This window comes from Aphelocoma coerulescens, chromosome 8 (genome assembly GCF_041296385.1).
Source record: "Aphelocoma coerulescens isolate FSJ_1873_10779 chromosome 8, UR_Acoe_1.0, whole genome shotgun sequence".
Taxonomy (NCBI): Eukaryota; Metazoa; Chordata; class Aves; order Passeriformes; family Corvidae; genus Aphelocoma; species Aphelocoma coerulescens.
The window spans coordinates 24,170,417-24,191,160 of record NC_091022.1 but is presented as its reverse complement, the minus strand read 5'-3'; the positions used below and the strand labels follow the sequence as shown (position 1 = coordinate 24,191,160).

General features: G+C 42.1%; 1 protein-coding gene across 4 annotated transcripts in view; it reads left to right on the top strand.

The window, feature by feature from the left end:
• Positions 1 to 18,873, top strand: part of PIK3R3 (phosphoinositide-3-kinase regulatory subunit 3) — a 73,104-nt gene extending 54,231 nt beyond the window's left edge. For 3 of the 4 annotated variants that reach the window (XM_069023308.1, XM_069023309.1, XM_069023310.1), the window contains 9 exons: positions 5,431 to 5,542; positions 7,847 to 7,945; positions 9,387 to 9,567; positions 10,374 to 10,499; positions 11,260 to 11,402; positions 12,495 to 12,671; positions 13,148 to 13,222; positions 13,535 to 13,705; positions 15,131 to 18,873. In XM_069023308.1, the coding sequence (XP_068879409.1) occupies positions 5,431 to 5,542; positions 7,847 to 7,945; positions 9,387 to 9,567; positions 10,374 to 10,499; positions 11,260 to 11,402; positions 12,495 to 12,671; positions 13,148 to 13,222; positions 13,535 to 13,705; positions 15,131 to 15,332 (1,286 nt within the window). In that variant the 3' untranslated portion in view covers positions 15,333 to 18,873. Of the gene's footprint in view, positions 1 to 4,362; positions 4,548 to 5,430; positions 5,543 to 7,846; positions 7,946 to 9,386; positions 9,568 to 10,373; positions 10,500 to 11,259; positions 11,403 to 12,494; positions 12,672 to 13,147; positions 13,223 to 13,534; positions 13,706 to 15,130 lie in introns of those variants that run through there. The other variant, XM_069023311.1, reaches the window with a different exon arrangement.
• Positions 18,874 to 20,744: the final 1,871 nt, after the last annotated feature.

The following is a 20,744-nucleotide window of genomic DNA, read 5'->3' as shown; positions in this document are numbered from 1 at the left end:
GAGCAGTTCTCCGTGCACATTAGCTGCCCTTTGAGGAAGGGCAGCTTGGAAGGGCATCGGTGCTCAACGCTCTGCAAGAGGGGTCTTGGCAAGAGAACTGAGATGTGGAGCTGCCAAGATAATTTACCTGCCAGTGGTGGGGAATGGGCTGCTGTCAGCAGGTGTGCACGACCCTCCTCCTTGTCAGCTGGAAAACCTCTGCAAAAGCCTGTGCTTTTTTTCACAGATGTCTTTGAGGGGTTCTCATGCAGCAGGGACAAGTACAGGACTCCCGAGGGAGGGAAAGATTTTGAGGCTTTGCCTGAAATGTGTTAGAGAAATTGAGAAGAGTGTTTGAGAAATTGAGTAAGACAGCAGAGAGCAGTTAAAGGTTGGGGAGAATTTTTCTCTTCAACAAAGCTAGCCTACATTTTCATTCCAAGTCTTCATCTGTATCTCCAAAGGGAAAACCCTTCTCTCCTCAAGGACTGTGTCATTAAAATGTTAGCCGGCCTAACCACAGATTACTTGCATGTTTCCATAGCAATGACACTTTGTAGAGCTTTATATTACACTTTGCAGGGTATCTACTGTACATCAGCCTTTTTGAAGCTGAGTAACTGTCTTGGAAATCCTCTGATCTGTTTTCTGCTTGTCACGATGTGGAGGGAGGGTAGATTGAGAGCATCAGAAAGAAGGCTAGTAAACAAGCCCGTGAAAGTGCTGAGGGACTTTAAATTGACTTTATTAGAGTACTTGGTAGTTGTGATTATTTGTAACAGTAAGGTAGACCTAATGCTGCATTTAAACCTGCTATGCTTTTAAGTATCTGGCTTGAAGCTCTTGGAAGGTACTGGAAGAAGTTAAGTTGTGGAGCCATTCTTAGACTAAGTAGCATCTGCCTTAAAACTGAAAACTAGAGTTTAATTAACTGGCAGGTTGATTTTGTACACAAGTACTGCAGCCAGAGAAGAAACAGGCTGCTGGACTGGATACTGCATGGGATATAGCACTTGGAAAACTGATGCATTCTTCCTGTTTTACTCCTGAATCAGTGCCATTGAAAACCCTCACACATAGGGTTCAGTGGCTCTTAGATCATGTAAACTTGTAAAATTTTTTATTCAAAACCTGACTGGGGAATGTGTGTATCTCGTTGAAGTCACAGCCTACTTTGCTGCAGTTAAATTCAGGATTAATACAGCCCACGATTTTTTACGAGAGACTTTAAAGGAAATACAGCGGCGTTGGACTTCAGACACTTGCCAGCTTTCCTGCTTGCCTTGGTGTTGGAGGAGCTCTGAATTTCAGAGAGTCGAGTCAGTTAAAGTCACGAGTCGCCTTTTCAAAAAACAATTCTGTGCAGTCAAGAAGGCATTCCAAAACTACCTTTGGCAGATCCCAGTCCATAGGCTTTTCTCTCTGAGGGCCTGCACAGCAGCTCTGGGAGCAGTTCAGCTGAAGATACCTGCTGGAAATGGCATGGCAGTCTTCGGGCCCTGATGTTAGCAACATCCGATCCCGCGCCTGGCACACATTGGCTGCCATGCCTCTGCTCCATCACCAGCTCCTTTTTATTTCCCCCTTCTAAGTGACACTGAGCTGGGATTGGGATTTAGGTCAAGCTAGTCTGCCTGGGAAAGCTAGAAAGAGGGAACTAGAGTTGCTAAAGAAATTAAAACCAGATATGCCCATGAATGCGTGAGGGAGAGCCAGTCTGCTCTCATTGCCAGGCAGTCACTGAGGGCTGAACCTGACCTTTGGAATGTTCTCACGTGGGAGTGGAAGGGTACAACTGAGCTGTCACCTCTTGGGATTTGGAAAGATCTGTGCTCTAAAACTGTCCTAGAGACATGGTAGAGGAAGGATGCTTGTGTATCTGGTGCTAAGAGACAGTTCTTTATTAGAACGGATAGATCTGTTGTGCTGTTAATCACTTGTGATCAGTGTTCTTTCTCTCCCAGGAAAAAGGAGGCAAGAAACCATCAGGATCATTCACTTTAATCAGAGTTGGTTTAGAGATAAAGTAAAATTGTGCCTGTGGCTAGATCAGAATTGGACTCAGTGACATGGAAAGAAACACGGCTGCTCTTGAAAGTGTTCCTGTTGACTTCAAGCCAGTCTTATATTACTTTGCTCTAGGATTTTAGCTCTCTAATATTCATTGAGTAAGGTATATAAAACTGGATTATTTTGAATTTAAAATCAAAATCTGTGGACTCTTTGAGGCTCTTTGTAGCTTCTCATAGAAACAGCACAGGATTTCTCCTAGCAGGGTTGTTAGTATCATCTAGGTACTAAGTAAAAACTGTTTAAGGATGCCTCTTCTAGCTATCTATTGGGCCAGCGTTACGAGAGCAGCAGTGTGGTGGGTGCTGCTCTGTTGCACTATACTTGACATGCTGTTACAAAATATTCCCTTTGTGTCATCACGGGGACTGGGCTGTGAGGTTTTTAAACTACCTTTGTGAGTGTTCTCCGTTTGTACAGACTAAAGTCTATGGGCTGAGAGCGTAGCCAGGAAATGCCTGAAATGAATGGGCATGTTGGTCTATGGGGTAAAGCAATAGCAAGAGCCTGGTTCCGTATCCAGTACAGGGGAAAATCTGTTATGACTCAAAGAGCTCAAAGCATTGAAAAGTAAAGAATTAGATACATAGCTCTCTGGAAACAGGATCCACCCTTGCAAATAGTTTTGTATTTTTGAAATGTGTATGCTATTAAAAAGCATTTTTCAAAAGTCTATTGTGTAAAGGACTGGCTTCCATGAGTCAGGTTTTACAGGAACTGGTCCAAGCCTTATTCTTCTCCCTGAAATAATTTCCTTCCAGTTTTCTCATGCAGAATGAAGTTCCGTAGGCAACCTCCTGATAGTGAGAACTGATATTTGCCTATTAAGGGAAAGGAGAAACTCCCACTTGTAGTAGGGACACTTGGTGTAATGTATAGTGCTCTGTGTCCAAACTCCCATTCCTTACCTTCTCATCAGTTTGCTTTTCTGTACCCAGTGCTTTGGAGTGAGCCTAACAAAGCTGCTAAATAATCCCACAGTGTATAAACGAGCAAGACTTAATCTTACAAGGAGGGCTAGAGAAGTATTCAAGTACTCTAGAGAACACTTGAAAGCCTCTTCTGGAAATCCCCTATTAACAGTGTAAAACAGGCTTTTTACACTGTAAAATATATTGGAGTTTTTGATATGTCCAGACCTTAATTTGAAAGACCCAGTGAAATAATTGCAGGTGCTGGTACAGTTTTCTAAGAACTCTCTGCACTCTTGTATGTTTATTATGTAAAACTTAATATGCTTTTTGATGACTCAGAGCCTGCAAGAGATTCTGGAGTGGGTCAGAACATCTACAGGTTTTCTGAACTCAAATTTACTGTCACTGATGAGACTCAGAACTGCTGTAGCTGTCTTGTCCCAGGTGAGATGTTGGCAGCAGGCAGGACCTGAAGAAATTTTTTAATTCAGGAATTTTGAATGGAGGAGATGGAACAGCACAGTGAATACAATTGATTCTACAGGCTTAGCCTGGATATATGTTCCTATGACCCTGGATGGGGCTGGGAGCTTCAAGCAAAGTAGGGTTGGAGCCGTGTCTTACTCTCAATGGTGCTTTGTGCGAATACTTGTGTGCTACACAAACAACCGTAGTAGTTGAGCTAGGAATAACTGAAGCTTCCTAACCAGGAAGCTACTTCACTGAATCCGAAGGTTTTCACCTTCCTTTTACAACAAGACCTGTTATTGCCTCACTAGATGTGTGCGCACCTGAAAGTTCCCAGCTCACCCCATAAAAAGAACCTGTATGCTACGGTTTAATGCTCGGTCCCACAGAATGAATGCTGCTATCTGAATCAGGTGTTTGGTCAGCAACCCCAGGGTGCAAACGTCTGGGTCAAGGTTCAGATTTAGTTTAGATTGGCTCAATTAAAGCATCTACTGGTTTGTCAGAGAACAGTGAAGTTACTGTGTTGGATATTCAGCCTGAAATGGTATTTGGAACTGCAGTTAGAAGCCTGTTTTCTCTTCTTTAATGTGGGAGGTGTGGCTCAGAGGTGAGCAGATGGATGGTGCCAAGTAGCACACCTCTCAGTGCTAAGCCATTCCATGCTGGAGATCAAAATCTTCTTTCTGCTGCCTTTATTTGTGTTTCTGTGTGTACACGGGGATTGTGCATCTGAAAGATGGCTGTTGTCACTGTGTCAGGCCTGCTCGCTGGTGCTTGTGTAATCTGATGGCGAGGGCACAGGGCTGGGAGCACAGATGTTCAGGGTCTGACTTAGAAATGTGCTAGCAGCAAATCAATGTGTGTAGCTACTTTCTTACTCTGGATGTGAATATGACCTGTCCCTCTATAAAACAGTCTCACAAAATGCCTAAAAATGCTCAGTTTCAGTGGTAATGTTCTTGATGAAGCATCCAGTCTTTGCGAAATAGGGGAGAGCACTCAGGACACTTTCCCAAAGAAAATGTATCATACATTTCTGTTCACAGATCAGTCTCTCCCAGTACATGAATGTGCCTGTGGCTGCTGAGTTACTGATTCAGGGCTTACAATCAGGTTCGTGATAAAGTTGTTTGAGCAAAAACTGGCCAAACAGAAAACAGCTTTGGTGTCTTGTATGCCCTTACATTGTGTAACCTATTTTGAGAATGGAAGTAAAAGCATGTTTGCCATGAATTTAGGATAGGGGAATTCTGGGCAGGTTTGCACCAGGCCTGCAGGTGTGCAGTTCTGCCTGTGTGTTGGGCATCTGTAGCATCCCCTTTCCTGTGGTAAACACTTGAGCTATGCAAAGTGGTGCAGGCACTCTAATAGTTATCTAACATCCCCTGTCCCCTTCCCTTATCACCTCATGTCCTGTAGTAGTCAAAGAGTCACAGCCTTTGTTCCAAACAGGAGAATGACAAACCCAGTGCACAACATGAACCTTGGGTCTGTGACAGATACAGCTCTGCCCAGCCACCACTGCTCTCTAGCAGTGTTTTTCCCTCTGAAGAGTTCACCTGTTTGCCCTTGTGGGTTGGCTTCAGGACTGGTGATGCCTGAGCAACTGGAGTTTTTCCACAGTGGTGCCCAGTGCTCTCCAGGCTGTGGCTTTCAAACACAATACACCTTTGTCATTTGTTTGGAGCTTTAGGCGGCACCTGCCCTTGTAGTTGTGCCTGCACCAGTCTTCTTTTAACAAAAACGCACATTTCCTCATACTCCTTCCTTTTCCCCTCCCTCACACAAGTGCTTGATACTAGAAAATCTGGGATCACGGTGGAACAGTTGACTTCAGACTTCCTTTATGATTACAAGTTCCATTTGGTTTGAGAGAGCTTGAAAGCTGAGTTCAAGATGCACATTTTCTCTTGTTTTTTTTACTGTCATATTTTATTAACAGTTTAGTGATTATTTTCTGCTGTTTGCCTTTCTTTAATCTGTTTTTCATTTTCAGCTCTTCCTCCAAAGCCCCCCAAACCAATGACTCCAGTCAATACAAATGGAATAAAGGACAATTCCAGTTTCTCTCTGCAGGAAGCAGAATGGTACTGGGGGGACATCTCAAGGTAAGCAATATTGCTAGAATATATTAATTAAAATATGTTAATATATGTTGTTAAAATTAGGATAAGCCTGCCAGAATTCAAGACAAAAAGAACATGCTTATTTCAAGCAGCATTTTACAGGAGGAGAATGCTTTAGGACTATTCTTGGCAAAGCACCTAAGTGAAAGTATTCAGCTGGATTCAAGATATTTATGTTGTTGCTCCTCTGGTGTAGATATTGCAAGTCTTGGTGACAATAATTTTTGCGTTTCTAAATTTGTCCAGATACACAATCTTTAAAAAGAAGAAAAATGCTTCTGAATTCAATATTTAATAAAGTGTTGTAAGCATGCAATCCTGGAATGCATGCAGTTCAGCAAAATTTCAGTATAAAAATAATATTTCAGGATAAAAGGAGTCGCATTCTTATTTTTGGTTTCTTTAATGTTTGTTTAAAAGTACATCTATATTTATTTCTATTACATGGCGATGTGAAAAAGAGCTCTTGCAAATGCTAACCATCACCCATCTACGCTGAGCAGATGATAGAGACACATACCAAACAAATTAAATTTTGCCTCTTAAGAAAACCCTTTTCTATGTACTTGAGAAAGTAGATGGCTTGGGTTTGGTTCAGAAAATGAAAGGCCTGTTTTTATATACTTAATTGCATAAAAGAACTGAAGTGTTCAGTCATCTCTTACCCTCTTAAGGCACTTCTGAAGAGTCTAGAATTTGGAGCTGTAAGAGGACAGGCAAGCGTGCTGGGAGTGCGATCAGGAATTGCTCAAACTTGTGCACATAATACTTTGAAGCACTTTGGCAGATAGAGGCAAGAAGAGCGTGTTTGCCACATGAGCTCATTGACATTCTGAGAAGGGAAATAAGGTTTTCATATCTTTATTGTACCACCCTTATCTTTTTATAAAGTAAACCCTCATAGATCTTGCTTTTGAAGGGCCTTGGCAGAGATATTTTTCTGTTAATTTTAAGTTGAAGCGGAGTGGCAAAACCTGATTACAAAACCCACTAGGCACAGTTTGTTTAAAACTGCTCAATATTGGTATCAGTTTATTGACTGTGGATTTGTCCCTCAATTAGCAGTGCCCATGATGGCAGGAGCTAATGCACTGCAAATCACATTGGAATGGCTTTATTAGATTAAAACTTGATACACGCTCATGTAAAGATGGAATTGTTTATGAGCCTGGTTTGGCAGCCAGCAGGTACAGGCTGCATCAGGCTATCAGGACAGGAGCAATGTTCTGCAGTCAAGAACTTGTGCTGAAAATTCTGTCATGAGCTCCAGGGTGCAACTTGCAGGCCCAAACTTGTAGGTCATATCTGTCCATTCAAAAAGGAGTTAACTGGATCCAGTCTGTAAAAATGGTCTGTGAGGAGTAAATGGATATGCATGTGATACTCAATAGGAGTCAGTTTTACTAACAGAATAGTTTTCAGGTAGCTAAATCAAAGCTAAGGCTATTCTTTTGTTATTCTTTTGAGTACTTTTGTTCCTTAGTATTTGAACAAAGAAACCTGCTGTTTATTTTTCTTTGTAAGGTTCAACTAGGCTTCCTACAGCACTTAAAGAATGTTGAGGCTACCTGAGAAACTTTAGTTTCCAAATGATTTTATTAAAAAGTGCTTAGGGCTTTCAAGATCTTTGAGGGAGCTGTTATAAAGTGAGATACATAATCTGGGTGAAATGCTCATAAGCAAGATGCATATCTCTTCAGCTGAAATAATTTTCTTAGTGCTTACAGGTACTCACTTTCACTAAAAGATTTCTTGATTTAGCTTAAAGCTCTGGACTGAGTGTCCTTCTGCCTCAGTTGTAAATAAGGAAAAGTTGCACTGAAGCTAGCAAGGTTGTAGTGATTTAAAAGGGCTGTAAATAAGATCAGAGTTAAGCCAACAATGAGCCTCTTGAGACTAAAACTACGCTAAACTCTAGGCACCTTTGAGCTGTGATTCTAGAGACGCGTCTTAAGAGGTCAGGTCTGGCTTCTCAAAGGGAACCTGTTCCAGGGTGGACTTCAAAACCTGAGCAGATTAAAGGGAAGGGTTGTGAACTGAGTCACAGCTGCCACTGTTGTTTAAACAGAGACTCCTTCCTAAGTGGCAGTTGACTGTAGCTACTTTTCCTTAGTACAGCTACACAAGTTGAGACTTGCTTTAGGTGGCCTAAAAAACTTGAGAGCCTGACCGTGACAGAAGATTGAACTCTGCAGACATTTATGTTGCTGGGTCCGATGTTTCACCTGTGGCAAAGATGATCATGTCCTTAGCACTTCTAATTTTGCCTCCCTTTCCGTTCTCCAGGGAAGAAGTCAATGACAAATTACGAGACATGCCAGATGGAACATTCCTGGTGCGCGACGCATCGACCAAGATGCAGGGAGACTACACTCTGACACTGCGGTGAGCACTGAGCACTTGTGGTCCCCTCAGCAAAACCCTGAGGAGCTGTTGCCATAACAGTGGCAGCCCTGGCTGTGTAAAGCTCATGTGGCTCAAGCTGAGAGATGTTCCCAGTTCTGCACATCACAAAACAAGCAAATAAAGAGCCAGGTCTGACAGTTCTGCTCTTTGCATTGAGTCCTGCTCCTCACTAAACATTACCCTAAGGATCTCTGCAGGTTAGATGGGACTCAGGGAGGAGAGCTGCTTCATAGTTTCAGAACTGGCAAGGTAAAAGGTGTTTGTAAACTAGACCTTTGATTAATGGGAGAGTGTTGAATATCTTATCAGCACACAGCTCTGGAGAACTGAACACAATATCTTGGTAAAAAGAGTATCTTGTGCTTTCTGATCTAAAGTTTAGGAAATACTGACTTGGAGTCATGTTCTTTTCTTCATTAAAATCGTCTGCAAGTAGCAGGTTTCCCCGAGCTGCCTCAGCCCTGTCTGCTGCAGTTAGGCAGACAGCTCCTCATGTGACTGGCCCTGGTGCCTTGCCCAGCCTTTTGCCTCTGACAGGCTCCCAAGGCTGGCTGTTAGAGGCAAGTGGGCAAGGCACAGAAGCCACAGCCTTTGTAGCACACCCTTGGGAGTTACTGTGATATGGCAGGTATTTGATCCTGCCGTGAAATTCCATTGCCTTAATGGTAGGCTTGTTCCCAAGGGTGTAGTTAAAATTCTGCTTTAACTTCTGCCTCAAAGTTCACAGCCTGTGTGCTAAGGTTTGGCATGATTTGGTTATTTTACTGAATGCAGCTGTCTTTAGGAGGCAAAACTGTAAGTGTGGGAGAAGGACAGGACAATGTCTAAACAGTCTGTTGCTAGAAAAAAAAAAAAAAGGAAGAAATAAGCACTATATTTGGAGAAACCACTAGAATGTATAAATCTGGATAACATAACGTCCTAAATTTACAACCATCTTGTAATCCTCAAAGGATTTTGTTTAGGTTCATGTATCCTGTATTAGCACCTATAACTCAAAAAGACTTGTTAATAATTATATAAATCTGTACTCCGTTGTATATTATTAGTGACCCTGAATTGCAGGAAATTATGGGTTTGGGTTTTCCTATGGCTCCTTTATTCATCCTTCAGCATCCTCCTTTTCCCTTGCAAAACTTCTGGCAAAGCTGGGATTTAAATACCATAAGCTGGCTCCAGAATGAACACATAGAAAGAGATTTACTTTGGGCTTTGCTCCTGTTCAAGTAATCAGATGATAATTCTGTGTGTATTGACTCTTAAACTACTTAATACTGCTACTGTGTAAAGAATCACAGTGAAGGTGTGCAGTGTGGAAGTCACTTGCCCAGGAATTTCACTGGTGTCTTTGTTAGCAGCCTTAGTTCTGATGAGGGATGGGAGGGACACAGTAAAATCTCTGAATGACTCTACTTTACAGGAAGGGTGGCAACAACAAACTGATAAAGATCTACCATCGGGATGGAAAATATGGCTTTTCTGATCCACTGACATTTAATTCAGTTGTGGAGCTCATCAACCACTACCGCAATGAGTCTCTTGCTCAGTACAACCCAAAGCTCGATGTGAAGTTGATGTATCCTGTGTCCCGGTACCAGCAGGTAAGATCTTCATCAGACCCCAGTAACTATTAGTGCAGACAAGAAAAAAATTGCAGATGTGTATATAATTCTGGGTTTTCTCTATGAATAGCCTGGTTTGTTTATTTTTTTAACAGGAAAAAAAAAAGGTGAATTTTTGTATTTGGCCTCACTTGGGTCTTCCAAATTGTCTAACCATCTAAGCTACTACATTTTATCAGGTTTCCAGTCTCCATCTGAGCCCAACAGAGAATTGAAACCCTGACATGCAGCAGAGTTGGGCCTCTGAGAAGCCTTTTAATTTCCCCTTGGACCCTTATGAACCCACTGAGCACTGTTCTAGCCAGTGCTACGCATATGAGTCGTGCAGCTGCTCACTCTGTGCATAGCCATCTAAATTTTTCAAGAACATTTTTTAAACTTTTATTCAGTAGCCCAAGACTCATTCTTGCATTAAGGAAAAAGAACTGCAGAGCTTCTTGGAGAAATAAGAAACAACTCTGATCTTTAGCTCAAGATTCTAAGCAATTTGCTTCCTTTTTTCTTGAATAGGGGATAGCAATCCTGAAAGTAAGGTGTGGTGTGTTTTTGGAAGTTTAGTATTTTGGCACAGCTCTTGGTGTCCCATAGTTCCAGTTCCTACTGTCTGTAAACTGTGGAACATGTTGCACAAAGAAAGGTGGGTTTTAAACACAGTATTCTCTAGAAACTGGATTATAAACATGATGCTAGTATCTGTAAAATGCAAATGTGCATAAGAGGACAAATGAATACTCTTAAGGAAAAGCTGCTTTGCTTGAAGACTTAATAGCTCTTTATATGTGCAGGATCAGTTGGTGAAAGAAGATAATATAGATGCAGTAGGTAAAAAGCTTCAAGAATATCATGCTCAGTATCAGGAAAAGAGCAAAGAGTACGACAAATTGTATGAAGAATATACCAGAACATCACAGGTTGGTTCTGCTTTGGCTCTTTGTAGAATCTGTTTCTTGTTTAAAAAGCAAAGAAAATTATTTTAACCTGTTAAGGCTAATAAAGGCAATATAAGGAAAAATCTTAGTAAATTGTGGAATAGAGACAGGAGGTTTCAGGTTTGATGGAAACAGTGAATATTGCTCGTTGCTGTAAGTCCTAGAGGTGTAGTATCGGGCAAGGAAGAAAGAGGAGCTGAACTTTCTGGTGTAAGGTAAAGCTGCAGAGAAGGCCAACACTACAAGCTTTACACTACAGGCTTCTTCCTTGGCTGCTGAATATTTCCAGCTGCCACATGCTGCAGTGAGAATTGTAGAGGGGTTTGTCCAGGTTTTTTGTGAAGTCATGTGCGAGTCAGTTACCAGATATTATGCGTTAAGGAAGCGTGAATATGGTATTTGGACTGCTTCTTGTAAAATAAGATAGTTCATCTATGGGGAGGAGGTTTGCTGGCAGTCTTCCTGCAAACTAAGATGGAAAATACGACTAAAATATTTGAGGGGTTTGCAGCCTAATAGAGAGCATCGTGTAGGGGAGGAGGATAGACTTACAGGGAGTAAGTCTGCCTGGTTCTTTCCTGACCCTACTCAGACATTTGACTGAATTTAAAGCTGATTAATCCCATTTTGGCTTAGTGGGGGGAGAAAAGATCGTCATCTCAGTCAGTTTAGGGAACATGATTGAGTCTTGTATTGTCATCTGTATTACGAACAAATGATGAAGGACTCTTTCCTTACGTAGGAAATTCAGATGAAGAGGACTGCAATCGAAGCATTTAATGAAACAATTAAGATATTTGAGGAACAGTGCCACTCACAAGAGCGATACAGCAAAGAATACATCGAGCGATTCCGCAGGGAGGGGAACGACAAAGAAATTGAACGGTGAGCTCTCGGGTTGTGTTTGCTTTCCTGGAAGAACCGGTGCCCACACTGACACTGCCATTACAGCATCATATAAACCACTTTGGAAGCTCAATGTTTTCTAAGACCTTCCCTCAAGGTATCTCACCTTTCAGTAAAGCTCTCTCCTCTCAAGGAATTGCAGAGCTGGGAAATCTCTGGATTATCCTCTCTTAACTTCAGTAAATCAAGATACTTCTTATCCTCTCTTAACTTCAGTAAATCAGAGGACCAGGAAAGAACAGGAAATAATTATTTAATTTGCTTATCCCATTTCTATTTGGATTTGCTCAGAATATAATTCAGAGAAATATTTACTTTCAAACTGTGAAATGTACATATATCTGGTCAATCTCATTGTCCATGGTTGGTTTTAGTCGCTTTCAAAGAAGATCAATAGTAGCTGTCATCTAACAAATTCAGTAAGGACCTTGTTTGAAACTGCCCTTCTGAGAGGGTATTAGCAGAAAAGGCTGGATCTAGGCCTTTGAAGAAAGGCCAGGTATAATGCCTACGTTGATGTAGTGCTTTATGAACCAGCTGAGGGAGGTTTCTGGACCAGAAACAGTTACCTGTAACAATCTCACTATGCAACTGTGGTGCTTCATTCTTAGTAAAGACAATTAACAAGCAAAAGATGTAATTTTCCTGAATCTCTCAAAACCTGCAAACTAACTTTGAATGAAGAGACAGGCAGCATTACTTCCTGGTAGCTCTTGATAGTAATTGAAGTCTGCATTTGAAATCTTGCTACTGCTGATACCTGTGGTGGGCTCACATAACTGATAGAACAAAAACTGAATCTGACAGTGAAGGAGGAATCTGTTCTAGCTTACCTTCCTACAGATAATTTCTTCCTGCATCTCTGCCAGAAGGAAATATATTAAGGTAAACTGAAGGCCTTCTGGCAAGAAGTCTTTCCTGTCACTCTTACAGTAATTTTCATGTAAGGATGAGGTGTTCAAAGAGAGGAGCTGCTGTTACAGTAGTCCTTGTGATACTCTTCTGTAAGTGCTACCACTAGGTTCAGTCCTTCTGGGCTGGTTTGACCTCTTCTCTCATACTCATTTGCAGGATAATGATGAACTACGAAAAATTAAAATCACGCTTGGGTGAGATCCATGACAGTAAAATGCGCCTGGAACAAGACTTGAAGAAACAAGCTCTGGACAACAGGGAGACTGATAAGAAAATGAACAGTATCAAGCCTGACCTAATTCAGCTCCGCAAAATCAGAGATCAGTATCTTGTGTAAGTAAGCCTGACCCATACCTCAGAATAGTGTCTCTGATGAATCTGATTAATGGCTGTTTCCATCAGGATAATGAGAAGTTAATTTTCTTTTCATAACCAAAGTTCTGTTAGTGCTAAGGTGCTACGGTCTGGTGGGGGATATCTGAGTGCTGCTTGGCCTCTTCATGACTTCATTATTTAAAGAGCTAGCCACAACTAGGTGCACATTCTGCAACTCCTGTAAAGAAAAAATTTAAGAAAAATTAGTTATAAACAAAACCTGTGCCTGCTAATACAACAGGTGTTAGTACTTTTTTTGTTAGGTGTCTCAGATGTTGCTTATACCCACGCTTGATTTCACCACCACTGTTACCCAGCTCTTAATGTCCCTGGGCTGGACACAGACTGTCTTGTGTCTGAGCTTCAGCTTGCTCACTAAGAAAACCCATACACATGCTCTGAAGTAATGTATTAATGTTCTCTTCTTCTGGCAGATGGCTCAATCACAAGGGGGTGAGACAGAAGCGAATAAATGACTGGCTGGGGATCAAAAATGAAAATATTGATGAGTAAGTGTCACTATACATATGATTTTATTGAGAAGTTTTCCATTAATAAGTGTTTTTTCTTGTGGGGTTGGTAACAAAAGCCACCAGTTTCTCAATAAAGGACTGGAGCCATGGTGATGTCATGTGAGGCAGTAGCTCTGCTGAAACATATAGGATTAAAATCAAGATCTAAGTGGAAGCCTTTAATATATCTTCCCTAGGAGCCTGACCTCCCAATTTGGGCAATTCTGGTATTTCTTTGTATGATTTCTGCAAAAGTAACTGCTTATTAACTCCTTTACTGATCACTAGTTAATAAATTTATCCTCTCAGCACATACTTTGTGAATGAAGAAGATGAAAACCTGCCACATCATGATGAGAAAACTTGGTTTGTTGGGGATCTCAACCGTATCCAAGCAGAAGACTTGCTCTGTGGGAAACCTGATGGAGCATTTTTAATTCGAGAGAGTAGCAAGAAAGGATGTTATGCTTGTTCTGTGGTGTAAGTCTGTTTTCCTTTTTGTTCTAACTACTCAATTCATAAATCTCTACCAAAGCTCTTTATTTTGGAGAACAAAAGCCAGGCCTAGCTTAGGCCTACCCATTGGAATGTGTTGCATGTTTGCAGGAAGACCGGCATGGTAAAAGCTTTGTAACAAAAATGTGCTTTGAATGTGCAATAACTGTAGTCCTGCAACCTCTGCAGTTCCCACAGTAGTTAGTACAAAATTCTGAAGTATCCCAGCTTGAAGCTCTGTAGTCTATAAGCAAATTAGGGCCTAATTCTCCCATATTCTTCCCTGCTAAGAGACACATGGGAAGAAATAAAGTGGGGCTGTAAAGATGTGGCATCCTCCATTCTCATTTTCATGTCCAACTCTAGATCTTTCTCTTGTATTTGTAAGGTAATGGTGATGCTTCACAGGATTACTTGTGAGCAGTAGTTTTGATGACATTCACACAGCCTTGCATTGATTTCTTGTATTTCACTTCATTTTATGCTGGTGTAAGGAAGGTCAGAAATACTCTGACTCCATTATCTAAAAATCCTTCAAGCCTGTCCTGGAGTCCAAAATGGCTTTCAGTGATTTATTTCACACGAGGTTAATTGCTTCTGAGCACAAGTCTGAGAAATGAATATATGAAGGTTTAGCACCTCAAGATAACCAAAGATTGTAGTATCTGCTGTGTTCAGTGTTCTGTTCATTGCAGTCACTCAAGTGTTGGGTACATCAGATGCTTCTGTTTGGTTGGGATCGTGCTACAGGCTCGCAAAGGGGTGGTGTAAAGTAACCTGCTCCTACATGTGACTGGGATTATAACAGGCTCCAGGACAGGGATTACATAATACCTGATCTTTCTGGCAGATAAGTTTTTCTAGCAGCTTTGGAATCGCTGTGTTCCAGTAGCTGCTTTGCCAAGTTAGAGACTCGGTCGCTATGGCTTCAGATAATGAATCAGCTTGAACCCTTCCCATGCTTAACATTAAAAATACATTTGGAAGTTTAGCGCTGTTTCATGGAATACTTTGTAGGTCCTGATAATTTGTGGGTTTTGGTTTCTTTGCTTAGTGGAAAGGTTTCTAGGTAAGTTGAGCACAAAGTCATTGCTGACTTTGGGTGCTTATCTTCTTGGTTCAGCTCTTGACTTTTTTTCCAAGGAACATTTGGAGAACAATGCAGTAGGGAATTGTACTGCTGGGATGGAAGAGCCCTCTTATGTAGATTATTATGCAAGAGTGTTTAATCGCATGCCCTGAAGCACTGTTTCTTTACAGACTATAATAATCTCCTCCACTTGCATCTACTGGGTCCTCCATTATGTAATCCAGTGACTGGCGCAGTTGCTGCATTAGTTAATTGTTAATAGACTGTCACTTTGAGTTTGTCCTTTTACATTAAACTCTCCTCTTTTCCTTTCCTTGCAGAGCTGATGGAGAGGTGAAACACTGTGTGATCTACAGCACTCCAAGAGGTTATGGGTTTGCAGAACCGTACAACCTGTACAGCACACTTAAGGATTTGGTTCTTCATTACCAGCAGACATCCCTTGTCCAACACAATGATTCCCTAAATGTCAGGCTTGCCTATCCTGTCTACGCACAGATGCCCCCCTCTCTCTGCAGGTAAATTTTGGGGAGGAGGAAAGCGTTGGCTATCTTGGATTCTTTTCTACGATTTTTATTAGAACTCGGAGGGCATTCTTTCTCCTTAGACTGCTTGTTTTGCACAAGAAGTGATTCTGTGAATGTGAATCAAAAAGAGGCCTAGCAGCAACAAGACGACAACTTGGGTGTAGGTGTCCTGGTGCTACCTTAAAAGCTCAGCTGTGCTTTTACACCGATACTTTTGTTTCCTTATGAGGGGAATAAACTCAACGCAACGCATATGAAAATACTGGAAGCAAAGCATCATTTTATGGAGATGATTTTTTGCCAGGCACCTTCAATGGAACTTCTAATTGGATTTTGTTTTCTCTTGTTCTAGTAGACACAATTTGAAGCCTCTACCCGAGGCACTGGTAATGTCTTTCAGTCTTAAACTCCCAACAAACTAGGGGGAAACTCTGCCACAGCAATTCTTCTCTGCTAATTTTAGCAGCTTCACTGCGATTCAGCCGGACTTCCAAAAGAGGGCTTGTCTTGAGGTAGCATGGAATTTGGTGAGAGAAGACCAAAGGAATTATGGGAAAGTTTCAGGTTTTTATTTAAATGGAAAAATGCTTGTAAAAGGAAAGTTGCTTTATTTTTTTGCCAACAGTAACAAAGTTTTGGTTTCAATGGCACTGCAGGTCTTTGCTTAAAGGAAACATAACCAAATTGAACACGCCAAAACTTTGTTCGTTGCTAGATCGAGCACTTACGGGGGAGGTTGCATTAGCATCCGCACATACTTTCTGCACCAAAACTTGAAACAAATAAAAGGAAAAGCTAAACATTGTGTGTCTTCAAAACACTAAATTTGTCTGATCTGGTGTAATTGCTCACTCTCCTCTTTCTTCACCCCCTCTGCCTCCCATTCCTCAGCTTGGGATTCTGTTTTCAGATTTTTAATGATACTGTGCTTCAGAATGTAAACCAGAATGAAGCTTGCACTTGCCTGCTGCAGGTCTCTTGCTGAAAAGTGACAGACTCTTGTAACACTTGATTTTGGTACAGAAGAGGTCGGTGTAATCAAATGCTTCTGGATGGCTTATTGTACCAAATTGTTTGGTGGGGTATAGTCACTTCCAGTTGTAAGAAGTGAGCATGCTAATCCTAGATCTCCTCTGATTTGTTCTTTGCAAACTGGGTTATGAACTCTCACACCACTGCAGCCAAGCAAGATTTTACCCTGGTATAATCTAAATTCCCTTGTAGTTATTTTAGACATGATGCAAAACACATGAAGGGAAGAGAGCCGTAGTCCTCAGTTACTGGATGTCTGGTACCATCCTTTGGCAAGGGCTGCTGTCAAATACTGGAGTGGGTAGTCCTGGGCTTCATCAACTACAGCAATCATCAAATAAATCCCTCCCTGGAAAGTGTACAAAGCAGCTTATTTCCATTCCTTAAGCTTCTAAAATGAAAAAGAGCTAAGTTTGGCAAACCGAACCACTTGGCATCAAAGCACAACTGGCAAAGCAATTGTTCAGTGTGCAACCTTGAAAGTTACTTTTGTTCCCATTACTGGAAGCGTTTCCCTTGCAATGCACCCATTGTGCAGGACAGGAAGCAGACAGTCATGCAGGTCTGAGAATGCTGGAGACCCGTTTCTGACCCTGGGGCTGATTTCCTGTTCAAATGGCTTTTTTCTGTAATGCCTGGGCAGTAGTGCCAGGCTTGTTGATGTATAATGTTTACACTAGAAGTATTATTTCCCTGAATGTCTTGAATTCACAAGTAGGGAAGTGACAAGGCTGGAGCACTGACAGCCATTGCAGGAAGGGTAGTCTGGTTCCCTGGCATGCCATGACATTTTTTATTTTGCACTAATGACCCTGACGCATCCCAGACACTTCCTAATTGGCCAGAGTGCAATCTTCAGGCAAGGAATTGTGTAGATGCCACTTTTCTCATTTAAATGAAGACCCTAAAAAGCTTAACCAAAACTGTGAGAGAGAAGAATAAAATTCACATAAGCTGCTATGTCAAAATGAACCACATCTGCTTGTGTGTCTCTTCTACTTCCCCAGGAAAAAAGGAAAAATGAGACATAGCCTTTGCTGTTAGTGGAAATCTTGAATGGTTTCCACAGTGGTCTGTGGACATGGCATTTTTTCTTTGTAAAGAAACTTGCCTCTACATCTTGGCTAATTTGCAGTTCTAATCTGGTAGCTGTACAGCTGCCATTCTCACACTTCTTGGGCATCTAGCATTCCCTTGATGCTGGGCTGCAACCAAATGCCCAATGAGGGAAATCAGTTCAAAGGCACAAATCATAGCCAGGTGCCTCGTGCCTGTGGAAAAGCCTGTGTGAGAGGAGTGTCTGATTGTTTGCCCTGCCCTTGTGATCTCTCTGCACTCTCTTACTGACAGTGTTAACATTTGAGGCTGATGAGGCCCATATATCTGATCCCTGTTCGTGACAGAGATAACCTGGCCCAAGTGTTTCACATCTGCCCCAGTTTCAGGTAGGGCTCAGTTTTGTTTTCAACAGGCACAGATCTGCTTCCAGGCTCGTAAATCCTGGCACACCCTCACAGTCCTGACAGCAGCAGGATAGCAGAGCAGGGCTGTCTGAAGTCTCTCTGTAGTGGAATCTGATTGATCCTGTGAGGTCTTGGTCCAGGCTCCAGCCCTGGTTCTGCCAAGGTAAATACAGTGTGATTCCATTAGCATCTGTGAAGGTAGCTTGGCTTTATCGTGGTGTGAGTGAGTTGGGACTCTTGGCCCCTTGCTCCCCAAGATCTTTTTGCTGATCGCAGGTGATGTATTTGCTGTGAATGATGGACCCAGAGCCAATAAGCCATCCTGAAGTGTTCTTGAAGTTCTGTTTTGCCCAGACCTTCAGACCAGGGCTATGGGTGGACTAAGCCTGCATTCCTTGTACTGGCTCCATTACTCTGAGCAGTCGCCCTGGGGCTGTTTTGCCACTGTAGCTCTCTGTGTTTGGTTTAGGCACCTGAAGTCCCAGCTGCTGCCATTGTTCCCCATTGATTTGCATGTGTTACTGCACAGATTCTTTTTACAACTATTTTGCACTCATAGAGCAAATGAAAATTGGTATAAAATCAACTGACACGTGTATCTGGTGTGATCTATGGGGCAAGGGCTTGGTCCTGCACCTCTCATTGTGCTTGGCCTAATTCTGTTTGCTCAGTAGCATTAGACCTGTGAGAAAACCCACAGCTTCCAGGAGCTGTTCTACACTTGCATGACTGAGAAATCAGAAGTGGGCCTGTGAGGTGCAGGTTTACACCTCAGGATGAAAAGCAGCTGTTAAGCCTGAAACAAATACAGGAAGTGTGAACATGGAGGCAAAACAAAGAAACTCAAGTTCTTTTAAAACAGTAAGATGTGAGAAGGTTTTAATTTTAAGAGTCAGAACATCAGGAGGAAAGGGGGAAGTAACCTCACTGTTGTAGCAGCCATCTGGTACCAGGCTGCAGTTAGAGGAGCATTGATCTCATTGACCCACATTGTATTAAATATATATGTAGAGTTAAGTAAATAACTTTTGCACAGTGTTAAATGGGGGAGGGTGGGAGGGGATGCTGAAACTCGAATATGCACAGTTTCTTCTAATCTGTTTTGAAGTATATTTGCAGGGAATTAGGGGTGATTCAGTATTTTGTATTGGTATGGATGGAAATCAGGTCTGCTTCCACAGTTGCCATTGGCCCCATTGTGTCAGCCACGAGTGCCATGTTTTTGAAGTTAGTTATAAATCTTTTCCCACTACTTTCTTTATTGACTACAAGTAACCTGAGCATGGGAAGAACCTAGAAACAGAGGGATGTCCCAACAGATGCTTCACTAGTGTGTGGAGCAATAATGTATGATTGTCCACCTTCTGATACTGGAGTGCTCTAGTTTTGGGGGTTGTATTTGGGTTTTTATTTCATTCTCATCAGCAGTGAAGTGAGTTGCTGCTTTGCACCATTGGTAGTTGCAATCTAGAGTTATATCCAGTACAGCCCTCTGTCTTATGCCAAAAATAAAATGCTCTTTCCCCGCTCATCTCTCTTGACGTGGCAGATGTTCAAAAAATTTTCCATTTAATGTGATGGGCCTGATTCTTTTCTCGCTGACACTAGTGTTAGCAAGCCTTCCACAACCAAAATCAACCATTCCCAGGAAAAAAACTTGCATTTAATCATAGCTGAATTCTAGTCACAGCAGGGCAAAAATCAAAGTTTTTCCCTCGCAAAGCCAGGCAACTGTAATGGGACTGTGGAAATGAATGTTGACACTTAGTGCTGTTTTGGAGAGGACAGGAGGAGGAGGGGGGTCTTGGTTGCCCCAAATCCTGGGCTCTCTGCAGGCTTTGGTGGCACCATGTCTGTAGCTGAATGCTGTGGCTGTTTAAAACAGCAGAATTGCTATAGGAGTGTCACACTTTAAGTTTGGAAAAGCCCCTTATTTGGTACTTGAACAATCTTGCTTCTGTTTTTGAATGTCTGTTTATTTTTTATTTTTTGTTACACTAACAGGGAGTAAAAATCTGAAATGTTAGTGAGTCTTGTATGCTTGCTGCATTGTGCAGACATGAAACAGGTACTGCTTGTGGATCAGGAGGGGTAAGAGACAGGTTCAAAATGCAGTTTTACAAAGCACTATGATGGGTTGGGGGTTGTTTTGTTTAGACCATGTTTAAAATCAAGTTTTCTTACGTGTAGTTTCCTTATAGTTGATTTGCAACCTCTGCTTTTGCAATAGCAAAATCAAAATAACATTCCCGAAGAGCAAAAATGCTGTGAGGGGAGGGGGGGTCAGGCTTGCTCAAATTCAGCATTCAAAGCAAATAGCTTTAGTGGAGAGGAAGGATCAGCACCCTAAAGCATCCCTCTGGTTGTAGATTGATGAAGCAGGAGACAGACCATGAAGCAGAAACCTCTGCTTGGAACCACGAAAATAAGAGGAGATGCCAGAGCAGACCCTTCCCTTTGGAATTACCAGTTGTACTCTCTTTAAATGCACATGCAGGAGAGGGTTTAAGGAATTGATGTAAGTCCTTGAGGAGCTGCTGCCCTTTCTGTATGGGAAGGGAACTTGCACTGCTGATCCCCTTGTTTCCCTTGGCACACGAGCAGCCGGGAGAAGGGAAGGACCAGCCCAAAGAAGCGCCGGCCTGTTTGTCAGGCAGCTCGGCCAGTTCAGCCCTGCGTGAGCAGCAGCTTTGGACGGGGTTACATGAAGTTTGGCCAACATTTTTGTGAATCTTGCATTCTGTGGGCAGAAATACTTTCCACCGAATGGGAAGGGGGAGAAAGAAAAATCTCTTGAAATCTTTTCAGTTCCTTCCTGTTTGTTCAAAGGGGCAGATTGGGAGCTTTAGCTTGTTAACTGTTTAGATGATGACAGTGCTTGAAGTGCTGGTCTTTGGGGCTGGCTCCATATA